Source organism: Ambystoma mexicanum, chromosome 7q, assembly GCF_040938575.1.
Source record: "Ambystoma mexicanum isolate Mex_15411 chromosome 7q, UKY_AmexF1_1, whole genome shotgun sequence".
Lineage (NCBI taxonomy): Eukaryota > Metazoa > Chordata > Amphibia > Caudata > Ambystomatidae > Ambystoma > Ambystoma mexicanum.
The window spans coordinates 895,026,570-895,052,425 of NC_090941.1; the positions used below are offsets into that span (position 1 = coordinate 895,026,570).

At 50.9% G+C, this 25,856-nt stretch overlaps 1 protein-coding gene across 1 annotated transcript in view; it reads right to left on the reverse strand.

Moving 5' to 3' along the window:
• The window catches only part of TMEM135 (transmembrane protein 135), a 2,087,148-nt gene extending 2,063,298 nt beyond the window's left edge, over positions 1-23,850 (reverse strand). The window contains exon 1 of the mRNA XM_069639711.1: positions 23,604-23,850. Coding sequence (XP_069495812.1) covers positions 23,604-23,744 — 141 coding nt within the window. The 5' untranslated portion in view covers positions 23,745-23,850. The remainder of the gene's footprint in view (positions 1-23,603) is intronic.
• Between the last annotated feature and the right edge of the window lie 2,006 nt (positions 23,851-25,856).

Below are 25,856 nucleotides of genomic sequence, written 5' to 3' on the forward strand. Positions count from 1 at the left end.
AACTCATGTTCCCCACCCCCCAGCACTGTGGGGCACCGGCCAGCAGGCTCCCACCTCCCCACCCCTGTGGGGCACCTGCCAGCAGGCCCCCACCATTGTCCAACTCATGTTCCCCACCCCCCCACCCCCCAGCACTGTGGGGCACCTGCCAGCAGGCCCCCACCCATGTCCAACTCATGTTCCCCACCACCCCCACCCCCCAGCCACCAGGGGCAGCCTCCACCAGGCCCCCACCCATGTCTTCCACCACCCCCTACCCCCCAGCTGTCAGGGGCACCCTCCACCAGGCCCCCACTCATGTCTCCCACCAGCCCCATCCCCCAGCCACCAGGGGCAGATTCCACCAGGCCCCCACTCATGTCTCCCACCACCCCCAGCCCCCAGCAGTGCAGGGGCAGCCTCCACTCATGTCCCCCTGCACCCCACCCCACAGCAGTGCAGGGGCAGCCTCCACCAGGCCCCCACTCATGTCCCCCTGCACCCCCACCCCCCAGCACTGTGGGGCACCTGCCAGCAGGCCCCCACCCATGTCTAACACCCCCCCACCCCCCAGCACTGTGGGGCATCTGCCAGCAGGCCCCCACCCATGACTAACTCATGTTCCCCACCCCCCCCATCCCCCAGCACTGTGGGGCACCGGCCAGCAGGCACCCACCCCCCCACCCCTGTGGGGCACCTGCCAGCAGGCCCCCACCCATGTCCAACTCATGTTCCCCACCCCCCCACCCCCCAGCACTGTGGGGCACCTGCCAGCAGGCCCCCGCCCATGTCCAACTCATGTTCCCCACCACCCCCACCCCCCAGCCACCAGGGGTAGCCTCCACCAGGCCCCCACCCATGTCTCCCACCACCCCCTACCCCCCAGCAGTCAGGGGCACCCTCCACCAGGCCCCCACTCATGTCTCCCACCAGCCCCATCCCCCAGCCACCAGGGGCAGATTCCACCAGGCCCCCACTCATGTCTCCCACCACCCCCAGCCCCCAGCAGTGCAGGGGCAGCCTCCACTCATGTCCCCCTGCACCCCCACCCCACAGCAGTGCAGGGGCAGCCTCCACCAGGCCCCCACTCATGTCCCCCTGCACCCCCACCCCCCAGCACTGTGGGGCACCTGCCAGCAGGCCCCCACCCATGTCCAACTCATGTTCCCCAGCCAACATGTCATCACAATCTAGAACCCTGGTCCCTATGGTCAGCCTCCAAATGCAAAACACCCACCTGAGTATTGCATCCACCCACTCATAATTGGCAATTACATCACAGAACACCAATTGCAAGTTCCGAAACAAACACATTTCCCTCACATACACCCAATGGGTGTCAGTGAATCTCAAAACCCATATCATGAAATGCATGAAACCAATGAGATACCACACATTGAAGTTCACTAAAAAAATATGTATTAAAGGAAACATAAATAGAATCAAAAATAAAGAAAAAGAAATGTGAATGTACAAAAATGAAAAGAAGCATGTCCGTGAAAAAAAGCAAAACCAAAAATCAAATTCCAAAGTAATGGTGTCCAAAGTCACTGTCCACAAAACAAAATCCAATGGGAAATAAAAAAGAAAGCCATTGCTCCATGGTTAAAATGTGAAAGAAAAATACAATCCAACAGTGAACTATGTACATGGGAACAAGCCAGGGTCCATTATCCCAACAAAAGAAAGGAAACCTATCTAACTACACTAACTAATAAAATAAACTATATACAAAAATGTGGCCAATGTCCGAAAGGTCCAAAATAAATCCCCAAAAAAATGAAACCTAACACTACCTACATAACTATGTACAAGGGCAGCGGGCTAGTTTGACGGCTCACTTGTGGATGTCCCGGGCCAGGGCATCATCGAACTCCTGCTCAATGTCCCGGAGGCGGTCCTCCTCCATGGCCCTGAGGGTCCGCAGGGCCGTCGCCGTGTCCACCTCCAAACCCCTGCGGATTGCCTCGAGGCACTCGGCCCGCCTCAGGGCCCTCCGCATGGAGTTCTCCCCCCTGACCATTGTGAGCCGTGCCTCTTCCGGCCGCTGCCGCTCCGCATCTATGCCGTGGCCCAACCGCTGCCACACGGAAGACACTCTCTGTCCTGGGTCCTCCTGCCCTCCGGCCGATGCCTGCCTCTCCGATGTTGAAGGCCCCAAGCCTTCATGGCTCCCACCACGTTGCTGCTGCTGCTGTGCCTCTGCCCGTGCACTGCCTCCTGCTGCCTGCACATCCTCCGCCGGCTGGGGTGCAGTCGTTGATGTGGCCACCCCTGCTGGACGTCTGACTCCCGACTGTGGCAGGGATGCCTCCTCCACCAGCCTGGCCGCACCGTCACAGGCAGCTCCACAGGGCACCCAGGTGACTGATGGGTGGGAAGATGGCACGGAGGACGACTGGCGCGTAGGGGGTTCAGTTGAGGAGGGGGTCGTAGCAAGCCCCAGCAAACGGAGGAATCCGGCCTGGGTGACCTGTCCCAGCAGGCTGATGTGGTCAACGAGCCATTCGAGATGACGTGCAGTCTCCTCATGAAAAGACTGCAGGTCACCTCGCATGGCCCGTTGACGCAACGCCACACCAGTCAGGACAGGCTCAACCCGGACCCGGATAGCCACGTCCGCAGGCAGAGGAAGGCCAGTTGACGTGAGCTCATCCCCTGCCTGAAAACGGGTCTGGACGTAGGCATCCCTGCTGGTGCAAGATGATGCAGGGACAGGATCAGGGACAGGATTGCACACAGGCACCTCCGCGGCGGCCTGTGCTGTCTCCTGTCCCTGGTCCTGCACTGCACCACTAGCACCAGTGGGATCCCCACCTCCAGACCCCGTCTCTGTTGCTTGCACGGCCTCCTCCTCCACCAAACCCCCCACCAACCTGGATGACTCCGTGCCATCTTCCCCCGTTGGGCCCTGTGGGGTCCCAGCTGCCCCTTCTGCTGCCGAGGAGTCCAACTCCAACCTCCGCCTCTTGGACCTCCCCCCGGCAGCTGCGGCCAGGGACGCGGCACCGGACTCCTCACTCCCCGACGAGATGACAACATTGGAGGGGAGCCGGGCCTTGCGTCTCCGACTGGCGGTGGGATCCCCGCCGCTGTGCTCCACAGCACCTTCTCCGCCCTCTTCATCAATTGACGCTGCAGACAGGGAGTAATAAAACACAGGCATCAGGGCACTGTACAATGGACACATACACACATGACAGTTGTACATGAGTGGCATTGGCAAACCTCAGACATGTCATCACAATCCCCAACACACATGTCATTTCAACACGCACACATGAGCCATACCACGGCCATATCGCAACTGGCAGCACCATCCATACACATACAGCAGCATGAGCAGGCAAAGGTGAGCCAGACATCACATGCAACACAGCAAGTGCACCACACATGTACACACACCACCACACTCTCATGCATGTGTACACCTCTGCCAAGTGTCGCAGTGTTCAGATGGGCATCCATGTCACATCTGCCCATCAGGCTTCCACATACCGCTGTCACATGCATCCATGTTGCATCACTATTGCACCCTTGTCAAATCCACACACATGCACATGTACACAGTGCTGATACATGCAGCTGAAAACAACATACATGCGTCACATCACGGACATGTCTACTTACATACACATTCATCCAAACATGTGTGCCCACACAACTGCATTTGGCATGCAAACCTACACACACAAGCACCATCCATGTCTCACACATTCCAGCCCTCGCATGTGTTAGCCCCACGGCCCTGTACACCCCCACCCATACTCGACCCCATACAAACAGATGTGCAACCTGCACACTACTGAAAAATCAACACACGCACAGCTCACAATCAGGATGCATGTACACTTACCGCTCGACTCCAGACGGGTCTGCCTCTCAAGGACCTGGACGTGGAGCGCTGAGGATGTGCGTTCCAGGACCCTCATCTGTTCTTCCGAAAAGTGGGCCTGGCGCCCCTTGGCATCCGCTGCCTTCAAGAGGCGCCGGGCCTTGTTCAGGGTCCTGGACCTGAAGTCCTCCCAGCGCTTCTTGACATGTTATAAGTCGCGGACTGCCTCCCCCTCCGCGTTGATGGCAGTCACGATGTCAGTCCAGATCCGAGTCCGTCCTTCCTTGTCGGCGCGGGAACTTCCAAAGAGGGCATCATACTGCCCCAGGACTTGCTCCACCAGGACATCAACTTCGGTGGCACTGAAGCTGGTGCCCCTCTGCCTCTCTGGCCGGGGGTTGTCAGTGGTCTCAGATGGTGTTTGCCCCGACATGACAACCCCAGAGGCAGGAGTGGGTGGGCAACAGGGTCCTGGGGCTGGGCTGTGGAGCGATGGAATCCCAGTCGGGAGTCTTCGGTTCCAGCAGGGGTGGTCACAGCAACAGCACCCCTGCCTGAGGTGCAGGCAGCAAATGGCAGGGCACGTGGGCAGCAGGCAGTCAGGCAGCAGCAGATGGCAGGTGGGAGCGTGCTCGGGGCTCTGGGGGGCAGTAGTTCGGCCTTCTGGGCAGGAGCGTGGTCTTCCGTGTGCTTACGCGTGGCCAGCTTGATACGGACTGATTTGGCACGTGAAAATCCTGCACGTCTGCGTGTAAATCGAGGAAAGGCCCTTAGCGCGTATGCACGTCAGCACGCATATGCGATTTCATTGGACCAAAGGCCCTTAGCGCGTGAGCGCGTCTGTGACGTGAGGCGCGCGGGTGTTTCCCTCATTACACGTGATGACAGAGCACACATGGATTTCCACCAATCGTGTGTGGAACTTCCTGCGCACCCCAGAAATACACGTACCCAGGCCAATCGCGTGTACGCTCACTTCCCGCCGATTACACTCGGACGTGCAGTTTTACCACGTGTGCTCGCATATGCAATTCCATTGGCCCAAAGGCCACCATGCGCAGCTGTGACGTCACCGCATGGCCGTAGAGAATGGCTCGTGTAAAAATAAAGAGATACACGTCCGAGTGTCAAAGCGGTTAATTGGTGGAAATGGCCTCATTGCGTATACGCGTCTGTGACGTGTGTATAAAAGGTACGTGCAGAACGCCATTTCCTTGTACGTGCTTTTCGTGGAGAGCGAGTGGGTGAAATCTGTACTTCTTGTCGGTTCACACGCGATTTACTTCACAGCGTTTCCAGTTCGTACTCCCTGTTACCTCTGACAGTTTTTTCTCTTTTCCTCTTTTTCCTGGGCCTGTTTCCTCAAACAGCTTCCCTACTACTGTTGTCCTGTCTCCTCAGACAGCGTACAATTCTTCTTTTGGCGGGGATTTGCCAACGCGCACACGCGCATATTTTTCACGCTTTTGTTCCTGGCAGACGGTGAGTCGCGCACGTATCTAACATCTGTGCTTGCCCCGTGTGTCGGGTACCCCTTCAGAGGTCATTCTAGGCTGCGTGTGACACGCATACGTTCATTCTTGTGTTCCTGGCTGCCACAGCGTAGTGCAGGTTTTTTTTTTTCCACGCATGTGGTCTAGGAGGGGTTGCGTGCACCTTACTTCCCTTTTTTGGGGTGCCTGTGCGTTGCGTGACCCGTCATCTTTCCCCAGGGGTGACATACAGCCTTGCTAGAGCACTAGGGTACGATTACCATCTGGTACCCAAGCCCTTTGACTCCCAATTGCCCAGGACAATAGTTCACATCAACTCCCATACGCACAATAACATCAGTGCCATGGCTGGGAGGCGAACAAGCAGTAAGGGTGGCAAAGGTGGCCGAGCCCCAAGTGGTGGCCGTGGTGGATCCGGTAGGGGACGTGGCCGTGACTTGCAGGGTGCCCCTAGCCCCCCATGTGTGGAGGAGCAGTCAGGGACACCCATGCCCCCACCCCCCTCGTTGAGGTTACCATGGCTGACACCATCCATGCTCAGCCCTTGTTGGACCAGCCCACTGTGGAACCAGACCTGGCACAGGGTGACTCCATGGCTGACTTCCAGGTCAGCAGGTCTAGGCCACGTGCGCCGGTGAACGTTGGTGTCATCAGGACACGTGGATCAGGGGCAGCTAGGTCATCTGCTGCCCCGCGTAGGCAGGCTGGGGAGGCTGCAGGGGCAGCTGCGGCTCCATCCACCCCACCTCTCACACACCCAGTCAGGACAGTGTCGGTCCAAGTCCATCATGCTGACATTCCCCCTGACACCATCACACTTGAGATAATGCCTGCACCAACTCCCATGCTGAGTGTGCAATCTCACGCTCCTGCCCCTAGTGTCCAGAGCGGCGCAGGACACTCCGGATCCCCACCACCTTCCAAGCGGAAGAGGAAGAGTGCTCATCCAGTAGAGGCTGATGCCCCAGACACGGCTACACAGTCCGGCCCGTCAAGGAAGCCCAGCTTCAATGAGGCCGAACTGAATGCACTTGTAGAGTATGTGTCCGCACATGACCGCGAAATGGTGATTGTTGCAGGATCCAAGACCACACCTGCACAACGTCAGGCACACTGGCAGACCATTGCGGACATCATAAGTGCCCTTGGAATCGTGAGGCGCACAGCTAATGATTGCTACAAGCGCTGGAATGACCTGAAGCGCAGGGCAAAGAATAAGCTGGCCTCAAGTCATGCCGCAACTCTAGTGACTGGAGGTGGGTCTCCAGCAGACGACATAGAACTCACTCCACATGAGCAGGTTGCTGGGACCTACGTCACGGAGGAACCGATCCAAGGCGTGGGAGTAGTGGCAGATTACGAGGCATTGTCCGGTGAGTGCACATGCATGTATGTGTCATCCATGTGCATGTTGTGTGTGGGAGGGCTTCTGTTTGGGTGCCAGAGGAGGGTGTGTGTGCCTGAGTGGTTCGGCTCACCCATGTGCCTCTTCCTAAACATTCTTGGCACCAGCATTTGGGTATAGCAGCATCCCTTCGGCCAACATTAGACATCCAGCCCAACACCACCCCAGTTGCCCTTGGAGTGTCATCTTGCCACTACACTGTTGCTTATTTACCTCGGTTTATTCAGGCAGATTGTTTGCATACCACCACTTTTAGTCGGGATTTCTCAGTCCTATTGTCACATGTCTGACATGGCTATGGTACAGTGGACCGGCTCAGTTTCGTGGACATGATTAGTTTGGACATGTCCCTGTGCTATAGGACCATTTTTGACTGGCAGCTGCATGTTAAACATTAGAACCATTACAATGAAAATAATCAATCATATGAACAAACTGGACTGAATGAACAATTGGTGACCTCCTCTCCCTCTTCACTTCATGGCTAGGGTACATGCCATCTGTGTGATGGCATGTGTATTTGACATGCCAATCACTGGCCAATGTGTGATGGCACTGCTAGGCAGCATGCAGCAAATGTGTTCATCTTCCATCTTGGTGTCATCAATGTGTGGCATCTGCCTCCCCATCACACGCAGTGACGGTGCATGCATGGGAGTGTTTTAGTCATGTGGGACATGTGTCAATCAAGTACTGTTTCTGTAGCCTCTGAGCCCTCATTGTGTGCCATAGTGCTAATGCCTGTTTCCATTTGTTTTCTTTTATGTCTTTGCAGGGGAAGACGCACCTGATACTACTGGGGTTGTGGAGATGGTGCAGACCCAGGAGGGGTCTGAGGGCCGACCGACCACCAGTGAGGGACGTGGTGTGGTGGTGGGTGAGAACCCACAACTGCTGCAGGTCGTGCTCTCAAGGGGTGTCTCTGGCTGCACCTCCCCCGAGCTGTACTCAGGTGTTGATTCGGATGATGAGACCTACGTGCCGTCGCAGGTGAGTGTTCCTGGGAGGGATTCTGTTCTGTCCGACCCACCTGCACCAGGGTTAGAACCCTCAATGGGGATGTCAGTGTTGGCAGGTACGCCTTTGGTGGTTACGGATGCAGGGTCACATTCCGCGACATCTGATCCTGTTCCTGGGCCAGCAGATCAGAGGGGGAATGCAGTCCTGCAGCCTCAGGCAGTGCCGGCACAGCAAGGCGCAGTTCGCCTTGCCCCAGACAGGTGTGGTGCCCGCCGACGTGATGGCCGTACGCCACCTGGCAATACCGCATGGGAGCAATCCATTTACGGTATGGCAACCCAACAGGCAGCATCATCAGAGATGATGGCTCAGGCCATGGATAGGGTGGCCACTTCCATTGTCCCCCCCGAAAGGCTGATGGAGCGACTACAGCAGGCAACCGACTCCATCTGCCAGTCACACAGGGAGGACATGTTGGCGTCCGACAGGGACTGGCGGGCGGCACTGGCGACTCTGCAGGAAGCCATCTCCATAGAGTCCCAGGGCCACAGGGAAGCCCTGAGGCTGGAACTCCTTCACCTCAGGACGACTCTTGTTGAGCTTGAGGCTTCAACAAACCGAAGGACAGAACAGCAGCTGGAGCGTCTCACCCGTACGCTCTCAGCCGAGATGCAGGCAACTACGGCAGAGGTCCGGGCATCCCGTGAGTTGTTGCATGGGGACCTCCGCACACTCATCCTCCAGAACGAGACCTACCACACCTGCATGCTTGCCGCCATGGAGGAACAGACTAGGGCTTTGCGTGGGCTGCCTCCCATAGTGCCACCACCTCTGGATGCAGCTGCAGAGGGTGAGAATAGCGACAGCAGTGATACTCCCACAATAGGGTAGCTGTGTAGGCCATGAGCCCATGGAGGTGGCCATTATTTTTTTTTTTTTTTGGGACAGTGTGTTGCCTTGTGTGGCTCCCGTGGGCATACGCTGCATTGTGGCTGGGCACATGCAGGCTTGTTATGGATTTGGTTCAGATGCTTGGGTTTTTGTCACACACACCCCTCCTGCTTCCCGTTTCCATGGGCTTGCAAAGGGTGTGCCCAAGTGACATTGACGTACATGGTGACATTGGACTCCCATGAGCTGTGTGGGCAGTCTGTAGTCAATACTGTGTATACATTCATAGTGCATATTGTTGTTGTATTGTACACTGCGTGGTGTATTGATATGTGCCTCTGCATCCATCTCATCCTCCATATTTGCAGGTCCATTCCTCATGTCTTCACAATGCGGTCCACCTTGGAACTGGAGTCCATGTTGTAAGCAGTGCACCTACACTCTTGCGTGGCGCTAACACTGTATACTTGCAAGTGTTCGGAGGGCTGTCATCAGGTGGTGAGGCTAGCTAATTTTTAAGTCTGTAATGTCATGTTTAAGGTAGGTTGGAGGTTGTGTAGGTGATTGGTATTCTTGGTAAGTATTTGGTAATGTGGGCTGTAGGTCCTGCATTACTGTGAGCATTTCATGTGTGGACAGGTTTCCGTTAGGGACACTGTAGCTGCTGACACTTGGGGCATGTTGTGGGGATTCATTTCTTTCCTCTCACATTGCATGACATGCCATGCTGTGTTGTGTGGCCGTGCCGTGGAGGGGGTGGGTGACATGGCACTGTTTTCATGTAGTATTTTGCAAGTGGGTATTCATTTCTGCAGCATGGAAGTGTCTTTTCATGACACTGCATTGGTGGTGTTTGTGTAGGTAGGGACGCACACATTGTGACACTTCCACATGAACAATCTCAGGCTGCTATGGTTCTGACAGTTGACAGTCCCTTTGTTCGTCTTAATTGTCAGGTCGAGTCATCATTGCTTATCAGATGGTATGTGCGAGGCCTGTGTGCACTCCACTGGGGTGTGATTTCTATGTGAAGTAATTAGCCACCAGCTGCGTACGGGCTGCCTCCCCCCGTGCCCTCTCCCCTCCCATGCGCAGCGGGCGTGCATGTGGTTGGGGATGTGGGGGCACCACCATGTCCACGGCCAGGCCCCGGCGTGTTGCAACATTGTGCAGGACACATGCTGCCACTATGATCCTGCACATTACTGGGGGCGCATATAACAGCTGCCCGCCAGAACGGTCAAGGGAGCGAAAACGTGACTTGAGCACTCCGAATGTGCGCTCCACTATGCCCCGGGTTGCAATATGGGCTGTGTTGTTTCTTAACTCTGGAGGCGTGATGGGGTTCTGAATTGGCGTCATCATGTGGGTGCTCAGACGGTAGGCACTGTCCCCTGGTGAGGAGGTGATGGGTATCATTAGTGGGGTAGTGACATAACTCTGCATCTGACATGCATGCATGTGCAGTGGCATTCATACTCACCAAGCAGCCATGTATCACTATGCCGGCCAGCTTCTAGGTCCCGGCTTAGGGTAGACATTCGGTAAATGAAGCTGTCGTGGGTGGACCCTGGATAGTTGGCATATACTGAGGTGATGATTCCCTTAGCATTACATACCACCTGCACGTTGATGGAATGCCAGTGCTTGCGGTTCCTATAGATGTGCTCAGATGCCCTGGGGGGGGGGGGCGTAGTGCCACATGGGTGCAGTCAATGGCACCTAGCACTTTTGGAAATTGTGCCACACCGTAGAAATCGAGGGTGGCAGCCTGCCTTTCTGCAGGTGTCCTGGGCAGGTATATGTGCCTACGGACTGATGGCCGTGCAGTGATGATGTTCAAGACCTGGTGCAGGCAGCGTGACTGCGTGGCCTGTGACACCCCACCCACTATGGCACTTATCCGCTGAAATGATCCTGTGGCCAAGAAGTGCAGTACATGGAGGACCTTCTCCTGGGGGCTGAGTGCTTGGGAGCACAGGGTGGATGATGTGAGGTCATCCTCCCACTCACTGACCAGGTCCAGTATTATGTGTGGGGGAAACCTGTACCTCCCATACACCTGGTCATCAGGCATCCCAAAAAGGCTGGTTCTGGGAGTGAAAATTCGGGCCCTCACTATCCTCCTCCTCCTCCTCCTCCTCCTCCTCCTTTGGTAACCCACGGCCACTGCTGCTAGGAATGGTATATTCATCCTGGCGTATGAGCTTGTTTGTTGTTTGTGCGCACTTTTATGCTGCACGGGTCGACGTACGCCTGCTTCATGCTGGCGTACGTGTGTCAGGATTGGACCCTTTTTCGGCACGTCGTAGGCGAGGGTGTGAATCTTCCCGCCCACACCAGGAATACACGTAGCACGCTCTCACAGGCACAGTCGCGGGTAAATATTCCCGCCCACCCCTGGAATACATGTAACCCACTCTCACAGGCCCAATCGCGTGTGGAAGTTCACGCGCACCCCGAAGTACACGTACCCAGGCAAATCGCGTGTCGAAGTTCACTCGCACCCCGAAGTACACATAAAATCGCGTGTGGAACTTCACGCGCACCCCGTAGTACACGTACCCAGGCAAATCGCGTGTGGAAGTTCATGCGCACCCCGATACCCAGGCAAATTGCACGGCTGGGGGGGTGGGGGTGGTGGGAGTCATGAGTGGGGGCCTGGTGGAGGCTGCCCCTGCACTGCTGGGGGGTGGGGGTGGTGGGAGACATGAGTGGGGGTCTGGTGGAGGCTGCCCTTGCACTGCGGGGGGTTGGGGGGGTGGGAGACATGGGTGGGGGCCTGGTGGAGGGTGCCCCTGGTGGCTGGGGGGTGGAGGTGGTGGGAGACATGAGTGGGGGCCTGGTGGAGGCTGCCCCTGCGCTGCGGGGGGGTGGGGGTAATAGGGGACATGAGTGGGGGCCTGGTGGAGGCTGCCCCTGGTGGGTGGGGGGGTGGGAGACATGCGTGGGGGCCTGGTGGAGGCTGCCCCTGCACTGCGGGGGGCGGGGGTAATAGGGGACATGAGTGGGGGTCTGGTGGAGGCTGCCCCTGGTGGCTGGGGGGTGGGGGTGGTGGGAGACATGAGTGGGGGCCTGGTGGAGGCTGCCCCTGCACTGCGGGGGGGCGGGGGTAATAGGGGACATGAGTGGGGGCCTGGTGGAGGCTGCCCCTGACTGCTGGGGGGTAGGGGGTGGTGGGAGACATGGGTGGGGGCCTGGTGGAGGGTGCCCCTGGTGGCTGGGGGGTGGGGGTGGTGGGAGACATGAGTGGGGGCCTGGTGGAGGCTGCCCCTGCACTGAGGGGGGGTGGGGGTGGTGGGAGACATGAGTGGGGGCCTGGTGGAGGCTGCCCCTGGTGGCTGGGGGTGGTGGGAGACATGAGTGGGGGCCTGGTGGAGGCTACCCCTGCACTGCGGGGGGCGGGGGTAATAGAGGACATGAGTGGGGGCCTGGTGGAGGCTGCCCCTGGTGGCTGGGGGGTGGGGGTATTGGGAGACATGAGTGGGGGCCTGGTGGAGGCTGCGCCTGACTGCTGGGGGGTAGGGGGTGGTGGGAGACATGGGTGGGGGCTTGGTGGAGGGTGCCCCTGGTGGCTGTGGGGTGGGGGTGGTGGGAGACATGAGTGGGGGCCTGGTGGAGGCTGTGGCTGGGGGGTGGGGGTGGTGGGAGACATGTGTGGGGGCCTGGTGGAGGCTGCCCCTGACTGCTGGGGGGTAGGGGTGGTGGGAGACATGGGTGGGGGCCTGGTGGAGGGTGCCCCTGGTGGCTGGGGGGTGGGGGTGGTGGGAGACATGGGTGGGGGCCTGGTGGTGGATGCGGTGGGAGACATGAGTGGGGTCCTGGTGGAGGCTGTGGCTGGGGGGTGGGGGTGGTGGGAGACATGGGTGGGGGCCTGGTGGTGGATGCGGTGGGAGACATGAGTGGGGTCCTGGTGGAGGCTGCCCCCGACTGCGGGGGGGTGGGGGGTGGAGGGAGACATGGGTGGGGGCCTGGTGGAGGCTGCCCCTGCACTGCAGGGGGGTGGGGGTAATAGGGGACATGAGTGGGGGCCTGGTGGAGGCTGCCCATGGTGGCTGGGGGGTGGGGGTGGTGGGAGACATGAGTGGGGGCCTGGTGGAGGCTTCCCCTGCACTGCTGGGGGTTGGGGGTGGTGGGAGACATGAGTGGGGGCCTGGTGGAGGCTGCCCCTGCACTGCGGGGGGTGGGGGTAATAGGGGACATGAGTGGGGGCCTGGTGGAGGCTGCCCCTGGTGGCTGGGGGGTGGTGGGTGACATGGGTGGGGGCCTGGTGGAGGCTGCCCCTGCACTGCTGGGGGGTGGGGGTAATGGGTGACATGAGTGGGGGCCTGGTGGAGGCTGCCCTTGCACTGCTTGGGGGTGGGGTGGTGGGTGACATGAGTGGGGGCCTGGTGGAGGCTGCCCATGCACTGCTGGGGGGTGGGGGTGGTGGGAGACATGAGTGGGGGCCTGGTGGTGGGTGCCCCTGCACTGCTTGGAGCTGGGGTGGTGGGTGACATGAGTGGGGGCCTGGTGGAGGCTGCCCCTGACTGCTGGGGGGTAGGGGGTAGGAGGTGGTGGGAGACATGGGTGGGGGCCTGGTGGAGGGTGCCCCTGGTGGCTGGGGGGTGGGGGTGGTGGGAGACATGAGTGGGGGCCTGGTGGAGGCTGCCCCTGCACTGCGGGGGGTGGGGGTAATAGGGGACATGAGTGGGGGCCTGATGGAGGCTGCCCCTGGTGGCTGGGGGGTGGGGGTGGTGGGTGACATGAGTGGGGGCCTGGTGGAGGCTGCCCCTGCACTGCTGGGGGGTGGGGGTGGTGGGAGACATGTGTTGGTGATCAGTGGTGCAAGGTTACATGTGGGTTGGCTGGTTGGCATGGCCATGGTGGATGGGTTGCCTGTGGGACATGAGCAGGGGTGCAGGGTAGTACCCTGTGGTGTGGGCTGTCTGCAGGGGCCGTGGAGGGTGTAGAGGGAACACCTGGAGGGACCCACATGGCCAAATCACGTGTAGCATTCCCCCGCACCACCGAAATACACGTACCCAGCCAAATCACGTGTGAAACTTCGCGCGCACCCCTGAAATCCACGTACCCAGCCAAATCGCGTGTGAAACTTCGCGCGCACCCCTGAAATCCACGTACCCAGCCAAATCACGTGTGGAACTTCCCGCGCACCCCTGAAATCCACATACCCAGCCAAATCGCATGTTGAACTTCCCGCGCACCCCTGGAATCCACGTACCCAGCCAATTTGCATGTGAAACTTCCCGTGCACCCGAAATACACACACACGTTATTTTTCAGTCAGCGGGTGTCTGTGTTTGTGGGTACCCCTTTGCACGTCATTTGTCCTGGAGGCCCACAGTATAGGACATTCATCATAGCTGTATATAGGTGCTATTTGTTGGCGCACCTTTTGGCGCACATTTTTTACAGGCGCAGGGACGCTACCGCCTGCTTTCTTGTGGCGGTCATGTTTGTGCCTGTGCGCTGGTTTGACCGTGCGCGGTTTTGCCCTATTCGATTCCATGAATACGTGTTGTAGGCGAGCGTGTGGGCGTTCCGCGCACTTGCACCCTGTACTTCCCCCGTGACGCCCACATTTTGGCAGGTTGTTCCCCATTCCGAGTGTTACGCCCCGTGTTCCGCCTACTTTTGTTGTGTGCGCCACGCTATGTGCGATTTTCGCTGTGGCCTGTGCGATTTTCGCTGTGACCTGGCGCACGCCGTTAGATGGCCTGTGCGCCAACGTGCGCCGCACACTTTTTTAGTGCACATCAGATGTTTTTTTCGCGCACGCCCTTCCATGAATCGATGTGCGCTGCTTTTCGTGCGATTTTCGCACTTGCACTGCGATTTTCGCAATTCCACTGCGAATCGCACGTTTTTGCCCACTTGCGCCGCGCTAATTATTCCATGAATCGGCCTCATAGTATCCAGGCACTTCTATGAAAATCCATCACAAGTATATAACGCCGACACACTTATTAGATCAAACTCAGTGTCGTAAGATATAGCATAAACATGCCTTCTTGCATCAAAATTTGATGCAGGGATATAGTGCCCAGGTGAATCTTTGTTCGATTTAGTCACAGAGGTAAAGCGCTGAGCTGATTCTTTTCCACACTTTCCACTCCCAGATATTTAGCAACTAACTCATATTTGTAATCAAGCCCACTTTTTCTTAGTCCCGGTTTAAAGCACCCCACTTAACACCCAAGTGATACAGTGCCTTCCCACTGATAAAGGGTGGGAAGGACACTATATCCGGTTAGGGATATAGTGTCCTTCCCATGGGATGCCGTGAAAGAAGTTATATTGCCATCAGGAAGCCAAGTAGGTGGTTGTCTCCTCCTCCTCCTCCTCCTCCTCCTCAGTGTTTTCATTCTATTCCCGTCACTGATTAGGCTAAACCTATCTGTATTTGTGTGGAGCTTTTCAATTTATTAATTGCTTGGCTCAAACTTCTTGCACCTTCTGCTGGGGTTCTGCATCTTCCTGAACTCATAAAAAGTCTGACGTCATCATAAGATCTGGTGAAAACCCTGCCACTGTCTTGGCTCTGCATTGCTCCACTTTGGTGTTCAGCCTAAGCTTCCTATGGCCTGCCACTTCTGCTGCGTTGCTCTCTCCAGACTCTTGGCTATTGGTATGGTTTTGACAAGTAATTGCAGGGATCTGGGATATGAGCACAGACCCATATCATCTTCTTGTTCTTTGTTCCTTCGTCTGGGTGCGGGTTTCCTCTTTCAGAGCAGGGACCCACACGGGCAAACATTGTACTGCATGGTGTATTCTCGGACCATGGTGCTTTCTAGAAAAAGCTTTTTAGTCACATTAGGCAATCTTACAGGTTCCAAGTCATTTTGCTAACTAACATTCACCTCAAATTATTTTGGGGGTCCTCACAAGCCACCTTTTGCCCTACACTAGTACCCCTGCCCTAAACCCGTCCCCAGTCTGTTGAAAACCTTAACCCACAACCCTCTATATAAATCGAAGTGTTTTCAAAGTAATTACTGTCGGAAAAACCAGTGGATACCATCTAACCATCAGCTTCTCAAGATGAAGAGGACTGGACAACAAATGAAATTCTTAGAGCCATGTGATATCAGTTTTGTATAAGCCCTGGTTTTACTTCAGTTGGCATTACATTCTCCAAACCACAGGCAGGTATTATATAGAGAGTATAGACCACAGAGCAAGGGTGTAACTCTGCCTTCAACTAGGTCGGCACAAGGCCAGCGCTTTGCAGGACTCCCGCCTAGTACTGGCTCCGGCAAGTTGATGGCTCTGTCGATATTGTCCTGGAGGCCAGCTTTCCTATGCTGCAGAGTCCAATCCTGCCCTTTAAAAAGAATGACGGGTGCAATTTTATCAATGGGGGGGGGTTGAGTGAGGAACATGGGGCTGGATTGTAGAGGGTTGTCATCAGGAGAGATACTGGGCTCGGTGGGTATAGGGAACGAAGAAGGTCTTCTTGATTTTTCTTTTTAATTGCAGGTTGGTTAGGGCACATCTGATGATGCATATAAAATTCCACAGTGGGGGCATATGGAAACCAGACCAGTGTTGTTGAATCAGCTTAGGCAGAATGCGTTTGTATTTTCATGTTTGCGAAGACCTGATGAGGTGCTAGGGTGGTGGCGTTTAGGCCTTTGAGCAGAGTGTTCCCCGCATCCAAAGGAGATAGAACTGGGCTTTTTACGGTGAATCCAACACTGGTGTCTTGTAGGAAGGGGTTTATTTTCTTTACTCTGAACATCCAAATCTAGACGAGGGTGAGGCATGGCTTCAGGTGGTATAGGTCTTCAATGGATGAGATTTTCAAATAGAGTTGCGTTTAGTCTGTGTATTGGTAAATGAGGCTGGCGAGGAGGTTTCATGTAGTGAAAGATCATGGGTGGCAGGATCGAATCCTGTGGGATCACACAGGTGAGGTATCTAGGTGGACAAACCAATCATGGTCTTCTAGATAGGAAGTGAAGCAGAAGGGTATGTTCTCTCCGATTCCCATTCAGTTGTGTGGTATGCTGATGAGAGCTTTTTGACTTGCTGTGTTGAAGGCTGTAAAGAGATCATGGGGTGTCCGTCATTGAGGATGTGGAGTGCATTGTCTACCACTTGAATGTTGGCTGTCCCTCTGCGGACTCCGAGTATGAAGACTGCAGGGTTTATAGGAGGCTGTTGGTGTCTGTGTGCTTGATACTGGCTGGCATTCGGCCTTTCAAGGAACCTTGCAAGGAAAAGAAGATGTGTGGTGGGGCAATTGTTGCTGTGGTCATCAGCGTCTGATGGTGTTTTTTGAGCTGGGAAGGATTTGTCAGTTTTTGAGGAAAGTCCTCCAAGTGAAGTGTGTATTAATGGATAAAAAGTGGTGGAGGGATTCCATGGGGAGTGTCTTAAGGATGAAAGATAGCAAGATAGAATGCTGTTTTAAGGAATGCCAAGGTATTTGTCATGTCTTCTATTGAGAGTGTTGCAAAGGTAGTCAACATCGCCATTTTGTGCGGTGGGATAAACTGGGCCTTCAATGCTCAGGTGTTCGCATCAATGTTTTGGCGAATCTTGGTGATGCTGTAAACAAATAATTTGTTGATAGCACAGGATTTCTCAAAGTGGTTGAAGTGTCGGAGAGGAGTTGATCCATGGTTTGAATGCCTTGAACAGGCTCTTTCATTTGTTGATAGCTTGATCTATGATGTTGCAGTAGTAGATCTTTAAAAGTATGGTTATCTATGAACCAACCTCAAATGTACAACGATGATATGCAGATATTGCTCTTGCTGGGAATGTTAACCACCCAAAACTCTCAACGTGCCAAGCACTTGCACAAGATTGAATGAAAGTTACCTGTATGTGACTGAACTGCTCCAAGAAAGATGCCCTTCCACGTCAAGTCAAATCTGGCACATATCATTCCAATGGGTCACAATACTGCTGAATCCTTAAACACCTGCAGTATGTCAGAAATCGCTGATTTCCTTTGCCCAGTACTGGATTGACTCTTTAAAAGAAGCATCCACTTACATCTCCCCCAATTTAAGCAACATTGGTCAACGTTAAGCTTCTAACCCAAAATATATCTGCAAACGCCTAGGTGCTTTCCCGCCTAGCCTTGCATAGCATTTACAAATGCTCCACTAAAGGACACGGGCAGCTACAATTGGTCCAAACTCAAGCAGTCAAAGTATTATTAAAAGTGAAGCTACTGCCTGATCAGGCGCCATATGAACTGTTGGCATGAAGTGTGTTCTCAAAAGGCTGTGTGCAACACAAAAAGACTACTGGAGAATATTTCTGTGTACTTTTAATTTGGCATCAACTGGATTTTAGTCATCTGCTGCCGCACACAGAATAGTGTAACGTGTGTTTTTTAACCTAATTTTTTCGCAGAAAGCATACCGAAAATGCTACGTGTTAATTACACAATTGAACACAGCCGAACTACGCTTGGCTGCTCACACTGATTGCTGGGCAATATTTACACCCCCCACGCAAGGACAGAAGGGTTTCTCCGCTTGTGGCACAGAACGCCTACAAATACACGCGCAACCAGAGCTCAGGGTACTCCTGGTCTGCATGCCTCAACGATAAACAAAGCAACCTTACATTGACCCTCTCGTCCAAGCTAACCTAACCCGCCCCCTCACTATCAGATCTGCTCAAGCAACAGGAGACCTTGCAAATGGCACAGAATAAATCCTAGTAACTTAACACAAACCTTTCAAACTTTCACCACATGGAGAACTCCATGCCAACTTTGCAGACTGCCTACTTGCTGGAGAACCCAGTGCCAATTCTGCAGGGTGCCTCTTGTGAGCAAATCCGGTTACCATAGTGCAGTGTGGCCTACCACAGCCGAGCCTGGTGCTAGAGTGCAAAACAGTCTGGTGTCAGAGGATCAGCGTTCCTTCTTGCAGCAGATCATTGTAGTAGATAAGCATTGTACCCGTGTGCATGAAAATCGTGGTATGAGGGGTTTAAGTTACCCTGGTACTAGTAGTGCTCCGTGCTAGAGCACAGACCACCAAGGTAGTAGGAGCGCATTTTGCCTTTCTAGCATAATACCATAGTGTAATGAGTGTGCTGCGTTTTCCAAACACAGCCCTTGCTTCTTGCTGTGTGCATAGCTTGCTTACTAGAAGCACGGTGTATCTATTAGCAGCAGGGATTCAGTGTCTCTTGCTAGAGCATGCTAGCTTAGTGACACGGGTGCAGCTCATATTCCTTGAGCAGAGCTTGGCGCCATGGATGTAATGTAACAGAGTCAGGTGCTACTGGCTAGGATTACACTATAGCACCTTGCAGTAGAGCCTAATAAGAGTACCCTTAATATTATTTTGGAGGCATAATTTCTATTGAACACATTCACGTTAAAAAAAATAAAAACATTAAAAAGAAAGAAAAAAAGGACGACAAAACTCTGAAAATGGAAGCAAGCCTAACCAGCAAAAATAATGTAAACATCTTTCTCTGTCCTTATGAACATATACGAGAACACAAAAGGCCCTTATCAGAGGTGTGGTAAACCACATTCTGTTGAAGTATGGCCATGCCAGTAAGGCAAACACCCATTTCACAACATATCTATGTGTTAGTCAAAAAAAAGTAAGTCCTTTCCTAACAATTGTTTTAAATATTGTGACCAGTCTTGCTAGGAATTAAGTGCCTTTAGATTTGGCACATTTTGGCTGACAAATTTGCTATTGCAATTATCTCAATGATCAGAGTTGTTTTTCTATTTCATATAGGTTTAATTTTACTTCAATCGTTACACCTCTGTACTAACTTTTTGTATTAAAGCTTTCATTTCACTTTGGCGGGATTAAGATGTCTTCCATTTTACAAAACTAAAGATTTTAAAGGATTTTTAGGAAAATCTGATTTTTTTTACCAACACAATTTTTTGTTGTCAAAGGGTGAAGGCTTTATGGACACAGCCATACCTCAACACAATTTGATTTACCACAAGGGCCTTTTGTGTTCTTATATTATTTCCTGTATAACTTTGTCCATTCTGTTTGCTCCGCTTTCCCTGTTGCATGCTTCAGTCAACCTCGTTATAAGAAAGAAACACTTTAAAATATCAGCAGGAATTCAAGCCATGACAGTAGGATATGTTCCATACATACTAGGGGTGTACCGAACTTCGGCTTCGAGTAAGTATTCAGCCGAATTCCAGTTGAAAATAAGCTATTCGGCTCAGGCCGAATAATTTCTTGCTATTCGGCTCTTGCAGAATACTTTGGCATTCTGATTTGAATACAATGCAACTAGAACTCAGAAAGGCATATATAGACTTCAGTTTGTAAAACTGAATAGAATTAGACTGGGCACTTGGTCACAAGACCAGACAAATAGCTATCACACAGCTGTAACATATCTTATATTGTAATCTGCTCTTTAGGGCATGTTTTGTTACAGATTCTTAGACATAAAATGTGCTCATCTTTTATACTTAACCTGCAACAATACAGGAACCTCTTTTCTTTTGGCGAATGTTTATATGCAATGTGCACTTTTTTCAGTTGGAAAAGACAAACTGAAAGAAATGTGCATGTTCACTTTAGGATACTTTCAGTTCCTGTCATGTCACTTCTCATTGTCATAGTCCCCCATTTTCTTTTTTTATGGACTTGAGTCCTGAGTTTAACATTATCTGATATTTTGTCAGGAATGATAAGTTGCATATGTGTGTGTGTATTGGTGAGAAGTGGCGAGGATGAGTGAAAAGTGAGCAGCATTTGTTTGGGTGGGGTGAATAGTTGTGAAATGGAGTACATGCATTTCAGATTTCCTCTTGAGCCGACATGAACCATTTTATACAACCTAGTCCTTTTGTATTTATGAAGCCTCCAACTTTAACTGGCACTGGTTTTGAATATGCAACAACCTTCTGTACATTTGGTCCCTTTATTTTGGTTAAATCTTCTTTTTTCCTGGCTTTTAAACTTTAAATAAAAATGGCACATGAATTATACTGAAGAGAAATAAAAGTATACACAATGCATGCAATGGTGCTTCATTTGTTTTTTTAATTGTGTTTTATCAAGTTTTTAACATGATTTATTAAATAAAGCAACTATTCGGCTTCATGTTCCGTTTCGGCCGAATAGTTGACAAACTATTCGGTATTCGGCCGAATACTAAATATGCTATTCGGCACAGCCCTAGTGCATACGGTAGGCCAGTTCAACTTAATAAGGCATGCGTCTCTGACCTTTAACCCACCGTTCATGTGGGTGCATTTAGGCACAATAGACATGACAGGGCCTACCAGCAAGGAAACCATAAAGATGGTGGAGGGTGGACTGGGACAAAGCCTGAATGGGACACAGAGGTGTCCGACTTGCAGGTTTTTAAAGATCTTCCACATAGGCTCATACCAAGCTTAACCGTCTTGCCTTTTATTTATTCCTTGGTGGACAATAAAATAGAGATCTCTCGCCAATCTTCATGGGAGGACCCACTGTGTCTTCCACACATTTAGTATTGCCTTTCTTGCAGTGATCCTTGTTTTAAACAACCAATGCCTGCTCCCACTGGCAAAGACAAATTGTGTGGAGTCGTTCAAAGGAGAAAACCTTTTCGCAAATTAAAACAAAAAAGAGCACAACAAATTCCATGACATACAAGTACATACATTTCAGTTGCCAAAAATGCATAAAAGATCAAAAGTGTATCACATGCCATCAATATTAAACATCCCTAATCATAATTTATTGTATCAATTTAAAGCTGCTAAGGTCAGTCTAGTGTTTTTCCCAGAAGCCATTCTGTAAAAAAACCAGTTAGAGGTCAAAGAGTCAACAGAGTTAATAAAAGGGCTAAATAAAAGCAAGGAACAATGGAAAGTACCAGTACAATGGCCGATGTCTCCATGATTCCGAATGGCCACCTATCCTAAAAAGATTTACAGAATTCATCAACCACCTTTAATCATCTGCCAGGTCCAAATGAAACTATTACTCAACACATTAAGATTAATATTCTATCCTATTTGTATCTTTTTTTCTTGAATTTAAAAATGGTTTATAAGAAACCTTATGTACGAAATCACACATATCAAATACATTAGTATGACTTAGAAATTGCTACATAATACATAAAGTCAACGTTTCTTTCCACTAATAAAATTAATTCCAATACCATTAAAAAAATCAATAGAAAAGATATATTCACATGGATATTAAAAGAGAACACATCCATTAAATCGTCCAATTATCCTTCAGTTCCTCAAAATACAGTTACAATTTAAAACTCTTCAATTAATTTCAAAACCCATAAAAGGTCACGGCCTTAGTTAACAGGGATATTGGTTTACCAGATAAAATTCTTTAACAAAAAAAACGGTGTTTACAAACATGGAATCAGGGTTGTAATCACTTAAAGATGCGTGTCTCTTCTCCTGGAGGAAAGGGCAAAAAATAAATATGTGGATAATCGACTATACATTTGTGCAAAAAAATCTGCACAAGTTTTTAACACCGAGACCCTTGATGAATTGAATTTCCAAGTTAAACCTGATCCTTAAAACGAATCTCAATGCTCTACCATCTGAAGATCATGTAAAATAGGCCACGGTAGCACCTCTTTTCTTATTATCCATGGAGGGATTGGTAAACAGCTTATAGGAACATCGCAAATAACAAGTTTCTATACAATCAAGGTCAAAAATATTTTTCTTTACTACATCCGGGTTATTAACCATGATCCCAAGAGGTATATTCTTGGACTATGATGATTTTAGTAGACCTCATTTCAAAGTGCATTAGACATCCTGAATTACGATTCTCCATTTGTTGATACATTACATGATAAGAGTCAGATTTTGATGTAACAAGTTTTCTATATAATGCCCAAACTTTCCAGGTAACAATACATGACATGAAAAATAATCCCATCTCGTATGTTATTGTCATTGGTACACAGTTCTACAGGCTCAGCACTTTCCACCATATTAACCCATCTAGACTATAAAACTCGAAGTTCTATTGGTATCCATATTACTGCAACATGTTACTGAATACCTTTGCTGGGCATAGTGTACAAAGCAAGGTTTGAAATATAAACTCGAAAACACACACACTCTATGTCCTTGCATAAGTACCTGGTGTCTGAGGTGCGGTGTGATTTTTGTATAAGATGTGATTTTGGTTCTGGTGGGGGTGATAACATGCAGCAGTCTGCGACCAAATGTGTAATGCGGGACTCTGGGCCAGGACTGAAGAGTGCTCTCACAGTCCAGGGTGCAGTACCTTCTTTTTGCCACGCCCCCTGCCTACTACATTAAAAAATGTGCGCCTGTCAATAACTGCAGTATTTGCCAATACTGTGTTGAGCCTTCTAGTACTGCCTGGTGCCATAATTCAGAAATCCCTTTTGTGCCATTAATGGTGTGTGTGCGCACAGGGGCAGAGGTGTATGCCAGGATTAGGTCTGTATGTGCGGTTAAAGTATGCCAGAGCTCCATAGTGTGCTAGGTTGCAATGAATGGATACAGGCCCGTGTGACGCGATGCTGTGTTCCACATGTTCCGGACTTCAGCAGTGGGCCTCAATATTTAATGGCGGAGTATCACGATATCCTGTTTGGGCGTTAGTGTGTATCGCCGATAGAAGACGTGTAAGGCACTTATGTAAGGCTACATTGTACCTTTAAAATAATGCCTGGCAGCAGTTCCAAGGTACAGTCTGCCACTGTATGTATGCCTGTCTGGGATGGGAATGCTAGGATACTTGTGATCTTGCACAGGAGAGGTGAGGCGCAAAGAATAGAGTCTCTGCGTGCGGTTCAGTGCAGATGTTACTGCGTCATCCTGTGCAAGGGTTGCAGAGGGTCTTACAGTAATGTCAGCGTTGAAGCGCAGGTCTTCTTGGTTACATGCGTGCCATGAGTGCATTGCTTGCCACCAGTACAGTGGAAGTCTCAAGTGCAAGGTGAAGTGACAGTATGAACCTGAACGCCATGTAGAGGTTGCAACGTGTGCATGAAGTGCAGTGCAAGTCTCCTGCACTCAGGCCTTAAAACTGCTTGCTCGGCATATGTCACTCACCAGATAGAGCGGCGCATAGATCTTGAGGGACTCTTCGAGGGCCCCCTGGGTGATTTGTAGGTAGGATACAGTGCAGGACGGGTTCCAGGTGTGTCCGATCTCATAGCAGCTATGGGGGATAGACTTGCTGAATGCTGCCATGTTGATTCGGGACTGACAGCAACCAAGACAGGAATGGGGCAAAGGTCACTTCTTATCGAGGTTACTTCAGTACAAAGTCCTCGGATCATGTGACGTATGATGACGAGTCGGCTGGACGGAGGCGCGCACGCTGTGCGTACGCGCGACCGTGCACAGGCGCTCATGTCCTGACCGAGGGAAAGAAACGTGTGCACTGGAGAGCTACGGCATTCTGTTTCCATGGTAGCCAAGGCAGGCTGTTCCAACGGTCAGAGCCTGCTGCGCGCGGACGCTTTTGATGTGGACGAACATGTGGTAGGGTGGCCACCTTTGTTTGAAGCAAAAACCGGACTTGAAGACCAGCCCACTTTGTGGTACTCTTACCCCCTTGACACATCCCTTTTATAGGTTTCGGCAACTGTAGTTCAATAGCAAGAGAAGAGAAAAAAATCAGCCTCGCGGCTCTCTTAGAGTCCCTATATTATTATTTTTATAAATAGCAATCTACCTTATTCAAATAAATAATTATGTAGGCTGAAGTGACATTTCACTAAATTATATACTTTACATTTTCTTACCTAGAAGAGATGGAAAGCTGCTTCTGACAAAATTGACTCCAGTGACTGGCAAGCTGTAGATTTTAACAAGTGGCACATGAAACCACTTGACCATCATTTTGCTGGATCGTTTAATTTGTGAAAATGTTATTACTTTTAAAAGCAGCTGTAAGACATTCCTATTAGAATTGTTTTAAGCTTTGAAAGCCAGTGAATCATTGGAATAGCTCAGTGCATTAAGAACCTACTAAAGACCTCTACCTGCAGGTTTCACATAAACATGCGCGTCATAAATTTCCTTTGTTCATAAGAAAAGAGAGACCCAGGATGAGACTTTGCCCAGTTTTACTAAAGGTGGTTTCATATGTAGCAATACCCCTTAAGATGACACGTGTTTCGGTCCCCTTCAAGACCTTCCTCAAATCAGGGCTACTAAAGTATATCATCAAAAAGTGAATTCCAAACATCAACAAAAACCATTATGTTAAGTCACATGTTTGCATTTGGAGGTACAAATAATACAATGAGATATGTTTAATTGATAGAAATAATGAGACAAATACCCAAAAATAAAAAAGCAAAAAATCCAGACAAAAATGGGATGGGGAATGGGAGGGACAGAGAGGGTCAAGAGATAGATATAAAAATCTCAATTAGTCAGAACTTCATTTATAGTCACATTCTTAATTCAGAAATGAATAATACGTGTTTCTGTTTTACCTTGCTTTCTCTAATGCCCTTATTAGGTTTAGCAGAGATTATCCGCTCTTCCAATATCGGGTTAGATCCCTCCAAGAAAATAAATGTATCATTTAGCATTGATACTACTTCTATTGCAAGCCTATTATTCATATATAGTAGGCGGGTTACATCCTCAGACAAGAGTTAATAGTTTAAGTTACACTATTGTGATAGTGCTTGATGCATGTTGTTACAATCGTATCATAGACCATGCTACTGGTTTAGTCCATTATTCAAAAAACTCTAGTGCTCATTGTTAATTCCACAATATTACCTGCAAAGATCTATGTTGACATCTAATTATTCGCGGGTAACTTGTACTGACTTATTCTATATATCAGCATTATGGTTTACAAGGTTCGTGCTCCCGCCACTTTGCGCATAAGTAAAATCAGACGTATGCTGTTCCATATCGCGCACACAGGCTCGCGGCATTGTGTTACAATAGAAGTCAGACCGCCGCACTTCTGCAACGGTCTCTTACCTTGGACTATCTGTCTCGCGTTTAATCGCGTGCAGCTGAGTGTCCGGAGGGGGCGTCTGAAGGCGTCCCCTTCCGTGTTATTCCGTGGCTCGGTCGCCATGACAACAGACTCGAAAGTAAGTCAGTTTTCCATGGTGAGGGCCAGTATTTGCCTGTATCTGATGGCGGCCATTTTAAAGCGATGGGTTTCAACATACTTTATACTTCCAAACATATCCGGATCTCAGTTTTGTTGCATTTAGGTGCTATTAAAGTTAACTAATTGATTATGATGTCAAATTGATGTAAATATAGAACCAATTAGAGTCATTTTCTTGGGATAATACCGCCTACTGAAAAGAGTGTATAATA